The following is an 11,749-nucleotide window of genomic DNA, read 5'->3' on the forward strand; positions in this document are numbered from 1 at the left end:
CGCGACTCGGAATATTTGGCAGAGCTAGTTTTACAGTGACTCCGCCCACGTTTATGTTCATTGGGCAGCTCCCCGAAAGTCAATATGAATACTCCTGTCAATCAAACGAAGCAGCTCGGCAACTGGTTCAACTGCAAAACAGCAGTATTAGCTAATGGAATAGAATTGGAGAAAGCAGTCGAATCACGTTATATTGTATCAATAGACCTAGTGCATTGACCAAGACGGATATTTTATCTAAAAAACGGTCTTTAAAATAAAAGTGCAATAGGCTATGCGTGACACTTACTCGGTGCGCTGAAAATATCACTTTAGGCAACATGACGTATAGGCCTAGCCTTTATCATACTATAGGTCAAATAGTATAATAACCAGGGGATATGAGCATTTGATCATTATCTGTAATAGCCAACCTCTCACATTGGAACACTTTATGAAATTCCTACATTATTATAAAAAGACCCCCCCCCCCCCAACACGACTATTTTCTACATGTGGTTTTGTTAAATCAATACAGGTAAAATAGAAATATTCCAAATGTGAAAATGTATCATAGTGGACATCAGATTGTATCTAAAATGTCCCATATTAGGATCCACATTGAGCGCCTCACACGACATGGCACTGAAGCCAAGTTTTTTCCAAAAGGCAACAGCGCACACTAGCGGATGCGCGATTGAAGAAGGGTGAGTCTAAGTTTTGAACCATTGAATATGAATTGTATTATGTTTTTATGCAAATGTATGATTAACATTTACCAATAACTTATTTGAAGAGTGATTCTAAATCAGTAGTATCGATAATTATGTAATTTATCATCAACAAAGCTGGCTATTATAAAACACAAATCTTTGTCTTATGGTTTCAGTGTTTGATTTATTTCCGACTCCAATTCATTATTTTATTATAAATATTTTAATTAGTCTATTATAATAATCATTATTATTATGTTATTACAAGCTTATCAACACCAGTCTACAACAATGTGATTTCTAGATAATAGGCCTATAGAACACATTTATTTTTTTACGAGATTCACCAAATGTAACCTATAATTAACTTCTGTAGACTAACCCGGTAAATTGAGACAGCTCAAGGTAGCCTGTAATTTAGTTTAATGGACGGTGATTTGATGAGTCATTGCAACCCACACACCTTTTCCAAACTAAATTAGGCCTACGTGTATCAGTCCAAACGTGTGAATTTGACACATTTGAACAGCTTCATTTAATCAGTGGTGTATTTAAGGCTACAATTGCTTATTGCACTGTTTGTTTAGCTGATAATCAACGGGGGGAAAGTCACACGAGATAGATAATTGGGGGTCAGAGTGGAATGCGGCGGCCGGGTTCCGATTCTCTTGACTGGAATCAACACACCGCGGACTGTGACTGTGACAATCTTTACCAGTCAGGCTACACGGCTAGAATGCCCGCCGTCGAGTTGATGCATATTGGCGAAGATTAAGAGCATTAGATAGGCTACATTCAAATGAAAGATGAATGAACGGTTAAGGAGGAATAACAAAAGGTCGAGATACACACGTTAATGTTATAAAGAAACGGATGCCTGCATATAGTGCTAATGTAACACTGAAATAAGTTCCTTGTTTCTCCATTTTATGGGCCTAACGTTACTTTAAAAAGGATCAAATACAAAAAAGTGCAGCCTATATAGACGCTTAGCCATTTTAACTTCCATGAATACACCGTAGGAAGAGGGTCCTGAAATAGTGTCATGAGTCCAGATAATATCCTGCCTTCGGGAGAAGAGAGGAAGCGGTGAGTTCCTCTGTCTTAAAAATACCCCCTTACCTTGCTAAAATAAGCCGCGAACGATCGGTAATGACTGCTCTGCTCTTTTCAGTCAGCAAGTCTAGAAAGGGATCGGGAAATACACACAACCTCTCTTCAACACATTGGGCTAAGCCTCTGAATACGGTCTTACACTTTTATAGCACATTCAGCTTCGAGGAAAAACTAATCATTTGTAAGAGGAATTTGAGAGTTTTGTGAAGCATATAATCATTGAATATGTCCATTGTGAAATAGGCCTCAGGTGAAAGGCCTTAATATATATAGGCCTAATAATAATTCTACATTTATGCCTCTTTACAATACCAAAACGTTTTAAATTAAACACCAGACAGCCCAATAAAGTATTTCAATAATTATATTATGATTATCATCATGTACAGTTTAGCTAGAATAAGTCTCTAATCAGGAGCATATAGACATTTGAAAAAGTTCGAACTTTCCATCTGTAATTAGTCTTGAATTGCAGTACTAGGCTATGAAAAGTCTGTAAAAACAATAGGCCTAAAGCATTGCGTTAAAAGAGCACTAACATTGATAGAAATAAGTGTGTGAAATTGTGAAATCTCTATCTCTTATATAAAAACTATATATAGTGGATTAAAATGAATTTAATATGAGGCTATCACTGAGAGTGTCTGTAAATTGCTGGAAAACTTTTTGGGCAAAAATAGTTGGGCAGAAAATAGACAAGCAATTAAAAAGTGGCTGTGTTGCTTTTATCTTTACATAGCCTACTTATTAAACAAACAAAAAAAGAATAGACTTGATGTGGCTAAACTTTCCATATTTTCTCATTTGAAAGGCCCTCTAACCAGCGGGACTGAGTTCTCATGGGCCGTACCTTTGTTTATTCAGTTGCTCCTTAGTGTTACCAACTTAAAACGGAGAACATCTCAGGTCCATGGGGGTCCTGAGCCTTTATCGTGATCAAACGGAGTCCTGCTGAACCCCCTATGCACCATGTCGATGAAAGTACACTTGCCAGTGAAAAGTGGCCTATAGCCTACTCTATTTTCCAAAGTTTTCCCGGACCTAATGCATCGTTTCAGAGCTGATGGGCTCTTTCAGTTGTGTTACAATGGTGTCATATTAGTCTTGGCACTTAGTTTGTGTGCGTGTGCGAGAGAGAACATCACTGTCACTTTTTTACCCTGTATGGCTATATAGTCGAGGTTCGAGCGAGGGTATAAAGGTGGTTACTCACGCATGGACGGTCGCTCTCACGTCCAAGGTTTGTCATGTCAAATATGTCAGTTGATTCTTGGGGCACGAGGTCCTATGATGCACCTGGAAGTTCAGTGACTCGCGTCAGGTTCCGTCTTCCAAAGAAGTCGCTGAGTAATTACAAGCACATTGTTGACTTGACATTGATAAATAGGACCCACAGAGAACGTAGAGTCACTGACGGATAACTGATTTTGCTATTATATTGTGTAATAACTTGCTGACAACTTCAAGATGTTGGCAATACTTTCATTACTCTATGCATTTTGACCGGACAGCCTTGCCATTGAAAGGGACTTGATAAAATAATTTCCAAGCCACGCGCAAATTACGCATGCATTCAAAGGTGTGAGGAACAGTACTTACCATGGACCGCAGAAGAATTGAGACGTCGCAGAGACGTTCAATTAAACCAGCCAATCATGAACCTCAATTTACATCACTACAGAGACCAACTAATTGTCCAAATACAAACTAATTTATTTAAATGCAGTGCAAACTGCAAATCGCCTCTCCAAAACATCTGCGCCATTCATTCTAATTAACAATATGTTATTATTTGACAAGTAAATATAATATCTCTAAAAGGGGTTACAAACTGTAATCCAGCTGAAAGGTGAACTCCCCTGGAATGTGTGTGGAGAGATCCAGTAAGGAAATCCTATTCGATGAGCAAAAAGTGATACATTAGCTGTATCTTCTGCACCTTCATCTTTTGACCAATCAGATATTTTGCTAATAATTGAGCTGCCTATGTAAATGCAGCAATTGACATGAGGAAATAACCATTGACTAAAAACCACAATCTGAGAGTTGTACGCATTCAATGGTTTTATTGGTGTATTGTTCAGTTCCCATTAACACAATCAGGAAAATTACCACAAGACAAGTTTCACTTACTCAAGAAGCCCCTTAAACCTACCAGAGATCAGCCAGTCAGACATACTGACACACACACACACACACACATCCAAACATGCACATCCACCTGGTTAGATCTCAACATGTAGCTAGTGAATCTTACCTGGACTTGGACATCCTTTACGAACCAATAGTCATTTTAAGGGGACCCTTTAAGGGCGAGGTTAATATACTACACCAAAACTAAGGAACAGAGGTGCACTGCTTCCACCGTCTACTTGACTTGAGAGAACAATTCACTCGGCGATTGAACAGTTAAGAGTTCAGTAAAATGATGCAAGATTATAAATCCCTGTCGCGCTTGTCTTTCGTTGTTGTGTGGATTCATTTCTATTTTACAGGAGTAGGACACCAAATCACAGCAATTCTAATATTACATCATACAGGAAATGTCTGTGCCCCCCCCCCCCCCTCCTGACCATGGATGAGATGCATCATATCCCGTTCCAATCCTGCAACGCGCCCCGGAGCCACTCTATGGGCAGTTTGGGAATTGGCCTGGGTTCACCTGTGCAGCAGAGCGTCTTTGATCACATGCTTGGTTTTTCTATTTGCCGCTAAACTACCAAGGAGCAAAACATTGTAGAAACTTGGTAAAAACACGAGGATCAATCATCAGAGCAGATGTGAGGTGAAGGGAGGTGGAAGACAATCCTGTCAGCTAAAGTGGAGGTGACTGTGTGCTTTACTGCATATGTTACCCCTGCCTTGTCAGCTTTCTACGTTAGACACACACGGCACAGGAAAACCCAGGCCAACTCCCAAACCACCCACAAAGTTTTAATGAGCCTTAACTGGACACACACACACAAGTTATGAGTTTCTGTCCTAGCTTGCTTACTGTTCAAAGTAAGACCTAAGTAAGGGCAGAACCAAGTAGTGACAGCTTTCTACACGACAGTTCAGATCCTTAAATCCTTAAAAATGGGGGGGGGTTGAGAGAGGCCGAGGAGAGGGAGGGGGGGGTCAGGGGGCGAGACAGGTGTTAGACGGTGTGCGGGCATCCGTCCCTCCAAGGCTTGGTTGGGAAAGGTCTGTAAAGCAGGGAGGTGCGTGACAGGAAAGGAGCCATGGCTCTTCCGGCAGCCCTTCGTTCAGCTTTCCACACTTAAAAACACACAGCGAGCGTTCCAGAGAGGAGGAGAAGGTGAGCACTGGGGGGGATGGAGGAGTGCAAGAGGAGGGATGAGAGGCTCATTCGGTGGCCTTGAGGGAGAAGGAGAGCTTGGGCCGGGACTTTCCCTTGCCCAGGATCATTTTCTGCTCCTCCTTCTGCTGCCGCTGGCGATCCTGATCCAGCTTCATCCTCTCCTCGTGAATCTTTCTCTGCTCCTCTACGATACGCAACTGCTCCTCGGCCTGGTGGGGAGACACACACACACAGAGAACAACGGGTCAGTTCAGGATAGCGATCCTGCACTGCCAAAATGCTACAAACTGTTTGCTGTTACTTTTGATAGACTGTTTGATATTAGCCTTGAGATGTTTGATATTAGCCTTGAGATATTAAATATAATCTGTTTGTTTTGCTTTCTGCCTTGTTTACTACAATCTTGGCGTGTCCATGTCGTGTCCAAATCAAATAAATAAATCTTACAAACGAGTTAAGTGCCAGACAGAATATAAACAGGCAAGGGGAAAACAATTATTGTTAACGGCTACTGATAACCATCAATGTAAAACCTATGCCAGAATGCAATACTACGTTGTACTTGAGTTTCCCTGGCAATCTGTCAATAACCTCAATTTCATAACAAAAATGCCAATACCACTTTCGCATGAAATCTACAATGACCACGTATTTCAATATCAGCACGACCACATTTCATCATGGAATTGCCCCGTTTGCATTTTGGGGTTTGGGAAAGTAGCTAAATATATTTCTCTCTTTGTACAGAAAAGAGAGGAGAAGCAGAGGCGAGTAGAAGAGGGCGTACCAGCTTGGCCTGAGCATCGGCAATCTTGCGGTTATTCTCCTCCAAGATTTTCTCCAGCTCCTCCCGTTTGGATGTTTCTTCCTCCTAAAGGGGTGACACGATGCCATGTTAGCGCGCACACAGGCTACGGCCGCACAACATCCCTGCACAGACACACACTCCCACATCATTGACCTCTCAACATACACGCACACATTGGCACACTCACTTGTCTTCATCCTACCACAAAAGGAGTCTGCTCAGGCTCTCCCTCGCACATCATAACCAATCTTTCCCATTCTTTCTCGCAATCAACCGGCAATGCTTTTAGAACACAGGAGAACAAAATTTGTCAAAAGGGAAAAATAACCCCCCTTTTTTTTCTCTCTCCCGCTATTCGTGACAATACCCTCCCACATAGGAATCCCTCAATCACCCCTTTAGCCTTCACTTGATCATTAAGACATTAAAAGGGAAACCCACTCGGCACACTCAGACAGAAACAGATATAAAAAGACAAAACATTCTAAAAAATCTATTTGCCTCTTATCATCATCATCATCAATAATAAAGAGAAAAAGGATACAAAAAAGGAGTGAATAGTTTTGGCTCACCAATGTACGTATACCTACGCATTTTCCTTGCCTGTGTACCTACACAACTGGTGAAAGCATTCGTCATTAAACGGTTGAATATTTACTGTCTCGTCCAGACTGTGTCCCCTGCAGAGACAGAAGCGCTCCTGGGGAGGGGAGGGGGGCTGCCATACGCGCCAGGCCCGCCTGTGGCCTTCCTCTTTAAAACTGATCTCTGTACTGCTAGCCTGCCGCCCAGCTCGCAGTGACTCTTTAAAGCCGCTCTCGCTCTCAGCTCACATCGAGACAACATAATGCAGCAGCAGAGTACAGTGGTGTACAGTACAGTGGAGCAGTACTGTGCGGAGGAGTAGGGCTGAACACAGTACAGTACGTGAGTGAGCTGGGAGCTGTCTGCAGGCCAGTTCAGGTCAAAAGGTGTTAAAGAAGGTGGTGTTAACACAAGTTGTGTCCAAAATCAAAATCATGAACAAAATTTTTTTTTTAATAAAAAAAACACCCCTAAGGAGAAGCAAGTCATGAGGACGTCACAAAGAGTACATTTGTTGTCGTTTTTCTTTAAAAACAAGTTAGTTTCAACACAAAAAAAGGAATATTAAATAAAGAAAGAGGGTTAACAGACAGGGATAGACCAGAGATTGTTGACCTTGCAAACAGGAAACTGGAAATGGAGGTCCGTCATTGTTATGTATTCCAGAGCGGATGCCTTCTAATGGGAGCTTTTCAAAACAAGGATTATTAAGAGCGGGGAGGATAATATCAACTTTAAAGGACACAATAAACTAAACTGTGTATGTAATTGTAGCCTATTAAAACAAAATTCACTCAAAACAGAAAGCGGCCTTCCTAGTGTCAAAGTAACTATTACCCTCCCTTCCCAAAAGGTACGTCTAGGATGTGTGTGTGTGTGTGTGGGGGGGGGGGATCTGAATAGGAGAGATGGGGGAGGGAGAGCTCAGCGAGGCGCACTGGGGCCACATTTCTCACCCGATTAGTACCGAGCCACTGGCCGATTCCTGTTTGAGTCAGGGTCGCTGGACATTGGCTGCTCCTCTCATTCACATAACATTATGACTGTACAAACCATGGCCCTCATTAATGAAGCCTGGAGAGAGAAGAAGGCCCAGCGTCTAGTCTACTCAGCAAAGTGAAGGGCCTCAAGAAGACTACAGTCCACACTAGCCACTAGAACAAGAAATAGAAAAAAGCTAATTGGGCTATAGGGGACTGATTTGTCACTAATAAGCCAAAGCTTCTCATCCCTATTTGTTTGTGGTTGGGCAAACCTGTGCTCGCTGCCTACCTGGGGGAATAAAAATGTGCACTGAATATTGGACACAAACAGAGAAAGTGACTGAATGGAATGTCAATTTGAAGAGAGCTCTTTATTAGAGATGTAAAAAGGAGACATTTACAATAATGAAAATAAAAGTTATGAATAACTATGAATGGGGAAGGAGGGAGATTTATGAGATTGAATAAAGGGATGAAGTCTGTAAATTCTCATGTCTGCCATGGCAAAAGTTTCACCTGAATCCCCCAGTCTTACTTTGACTGTCAACTGCCAAATATTGTCCATTTCGCTTTCAATCTACTACCTAAGTGGAAACCTGGGCTCTTGCCCTTTTAAAATCACTCAATCTACAACTTCCGAAGCTCACAGAACTCTATCACCCATCCCACCTATCCTGTACTGACCCTCAGCCATGACAGCAATGCAATACCCCCACACCCTCCATGTAGAAGTGAAACTTGTGCCATGGCCATGTCGGGGGAAGGGGGGACCCCACTTTCCAGAAAAGTGGGGAGGGGTGGGGGGGAGACGACTGCGTTCCCAACGACCGAGCGTTACCTCTCTGGCCTTCTGGGCCTGCAGCTCGGCATGCCTCTGTCTCTCCAGCTCCTCCAACAGCTGGCGCTCCATGATGCGCTTGGCCTCCTCCACACGCCGCAGCACCTCCCGCTCGATCTCGTCCCTACGTTTCTCCAGCTCCTCCTCCACCCGCTTGGCCACCAGCTCCTCCACGCGACGCGCCGTCTCCTCCTCGATCAGCTTCTCCTCTATCTCCACCTGACGGCTGCACGGCATGGGTGGGGAGAGAAAGAGGGGAGGGTTGCTGACATGGTAGCAAAAGTGACATGACACGATCAATGCATATTCAGTTACCGTTGAATCAATGTACCCTAAAAGCCAGATTTCTACAGAAACAACCTCTGGGAATTGTGCATTTGTAAGCTTATCAGGGTTATAAAACTACTTACAAGTATACTACAAGTATACAAAAACATTTTTTCCCCCCAAGTATACATCTACATATATATCTATATCTATATAAAGGTTTAACTTAGTGTTTCATTGTTTTGGGATTGAATTACAGCACATGGCACTATGGAATATGTACTAAATGTGCATGGGGAAACAGATTTACCCCATTGACTAGACAGACACCCTGGACAACAGGAGATAAGAGAGTCCTGATATGACAAGACAACACCCCCCCCCCCCCCCCCCAACTTTCGTGGGAGGAAGTGAGCCTGTCCAGAGCAGCAGAAGACTGGGGGGTAAAGCTAGGTGTGGGTCAGTCCAAAAGGCATGCTCGAGGGAAGTTGGTTTGTGCACATGAACACAAGGCACGGATTTAAACCATTTCAGCTGCCCTATCAAAAGGACGTGATTGTTGTCACATTGCTTCAGGCACAACTGAAAACACGGTCCCCCTTTCCGATTTAATTTGGTTTAGTCAAACATAACCAGGAAACCTAAAACCCGGGTCCTTGCTTATCTGGTATCCATGTCTTTATTGGACATTGTGTGGCTGGTTAAGTAGCCCTGTGGTTAGCCAGTAAAAGGACACAGCAGACTAGATGACTACTGTGTTGTAAGTATCAGGTGTCAATCAGCCACTGGCCAAAAGGTGCACAACAGCTGCTTCCCCCAGTCTTTATTTCTGTCAGACCAATATCACCTGCCTACAAACAGACAAGGCGTGGGCATTATGTGAGGTGCTCGCTATAGCAGAAAAGATGTACACACACAGACACCTACTACAAAAGTAGTTTCCCCCCAAATTGCACTTAAATTGTGTGACACCTGGATAATGCAGCAAGACAAGTGAAGGAATTTTGTTGAGAAACAAATATAACAGATGAAGTTGTCTGATCGTTCATTATTACATTTCCTGACTGAACTGTAGCTTATCATAAGTCACTCAGAATGCTACTTTTAGCTGACAGTCAATCTTAGTGTTGCAGGGGCCAGATGAAAGTCCAGTGGTTGGACTTCAGTGGTTGAGAGCCAGAGGGGCATACCTGAAATGTCTCATTTGACAGGGGAGCAACTTACTGTAGTTGACGCCCTTCCCTCCCCTTTCAACTGTTTCATTTAACCAGTGATTAGGCCTAAATTATAATTATGACATTAAAATGTATTAACTCAATTTGGAAATAAAATGTCACACAAGGCACAGCTTGGAGCCAGGATTAATATTGTTGACAACCTTTTTGAGGACACGTAAGCTAGCCAGAGAAATCTGTCACGTCATCCTTAGATCGTTGATATCGTCACTAAATCGTTGAATTGTGATGCATGAATGTGATGCATGAAACATGATATATATACACACAATGTGGCCACTCAGATTGCCACTTACGCACAAATACACAAATGTATAGTTACTAGATGCATGATAAAAGGATTTGAAATGTATACATCCCATTATCAGACTAAAGAAACATGTGATTTGCAGCCAAGTGCCTTAATTAGTTAGCTGGTTGGCTAATGGTGCAGGTACTAACGTTAGTGTTGTAGGCTTGCATAGCTGATTTGGGCCTCCTCTCACAAGACAAGTAGCTAACGTTAGCTAGCCAGTTTACTAGCTTGCTAACTAACGCCTATGCCTGAGTGTATGGACGGGTCTATTAGCATTGTAGCTAACTAGCGAATGTAGCAAGCTAGTTAGCATGTCTTTCATATTGTATAGAATATTCAGTTACGACTCACATCTTCCTCTGTCTTTCCATCTCAACCTTCTTCTCCTCCTCCTCTTTTCTCTGTTTTTCGTCCAAGGCGCTTCTCTTGCTCAACGTCCTGCCGAATATGTCGATTCTCTCCGGCGGTGTGACCGCTCTCTCCCTTTCCCTGCGGGTCGAGACTGTGGCTGACCGGGAACGAGAACGCGACTCTCTGCGCCGGTTCCTCTTCGCTTCACGGGACTTGGATCGCTTCTTGGACCTCTCCTTGTCCCTTGAACGCGACCGGCTCCGTTTTTTGCTGTGCTTGCTGCTTTTGGAGTGTTTGGAACGGGACGAACTGCGACTCCTCGAGCGACCCATGGCTAACGTTACCTCCTCAAGTCGAACGTTCCCAGTTAGCTAGTTCTATCGTTGGAAATAGCACGGTGATACTCTTACACCTCACTACCTGCAATATTTGCTCAAACTGTATTGCTAAACCATTCGTATGTCTCAAAATGTTTCATTCGAACGTGGTTTTTATTCTGCCCTGATAATCTGCGGCGCTAAAGCAAGATGGCGACAAGCTCCCTTTTCCCACAATGCAATGCATTCGGCCTTTTCCGACTATCTTCAGAATCTGCCTCGCCTGTGCTGAGTTGAACTCGGCTGTGCTATATGCAGCATGATGGAAATTAAATGTAGTTAAAAAATAATTTTTGATAACGTCGTTTGATAACATCAAGGAGGTGAATTGACAGGAGTGTGGTCAGACCAATCATGTATATAAACCCTGGATTGATGATGCTATTTATTGGCCATTGAAAGTTTTTTTTATTTTTTTACAGTCTATGCTTTGAAGCCACCAGTCGGCCATATTGGCACTCCCCAGTAGGCTCTATCCCCCATAGGAATGAATGACATTCTATAGTTTTTCAATAGAAGCAACAAAACCGATGTGCGATCTATGGGGCAAAATGAACTGGTTTGGCTTAGAATTTTACAACATGTACAACTATATTTTGTCACCAATGTTTATTGAAAACATAAATGTGCACAATGAGCACTTGTTGTCTCTCAAATATCATTACAGTTGTTGGTTAGCTAGCTAGCGTATTTGAGTCCTACTAGCATAGACATGACATCAGTCAAAACACTTCAAAACAAGACATATCAAAAAGAAGATAAATATAGCTGAAAAGAGCCGAGTGGTGCAGCAGTCTAAAGCACTGCATCTCAGTGCTCGAGGCGTCACTACAGTACCTGGTTCGATTCCAGGCTGTATCACAACTGGCCGTGATTGGGAGTCCCATAGGGCGGCGCA

General features: G+C 42.9%; 1 protein-coding gene across 2 annotated transcripts; it reads right to left on the reverse strand.

Moving 5' to 3' along the window:
* Positions 1–3,851: 3,851 nt before the first annotated feature.
* Positions 3,852–11,031, reverse strand: LOC139380480 (arginine and glutamate rich 1a). 2 transcript variants are annotated; one of them, XM_071123177.1, is made up of 4 exons: positions 10,475–11,031; positions 8,327–8,552; positions 5,900–5,983; positions 3,852–5,321 (listed from the first exon to the last, which is right to left on the reverse strand). In XM_071123177.1, exons 1-4 carry the CDS (start codon positions 10,804–10,806, stop codon positions 5,157–5,159), a joined length of 807 nt encoding a protein of 268 aa, XP_070979278.1. In that variant the 5' UTR covers positions 10,807–11,031; the 3' UTR covers positions 3,852–5,156. The 2 variants fall into 2 exon arrangements, with proteins under 2 accessions (XP_070979278.1, XP_070979277.1); XM_071123176.1 differs by having other exon boundaries at positions 8,327–8,591; positions 10,475–11,020.
* Positions 11,032–11,749: the final 718 nt, after the last annotated feature.

Source organism: Oncorhynchus clarkii, chromosome 22, assembly GCF_045791955.1.
Source record: "Oncorhynchus clarkii lewisi isolate Uvic-CL-2024 chromosome 22, UVic_Ocla_1.0, whole genome shotgun sequence".
In the NCBI taxonomy this organism is placed as follows: Eukaryota; Metazoa; Chordata; class Actinopteri; order Salmoniformes; family Salmonidae; genus Oncorhynchus; species Oncorhynchus clarkii.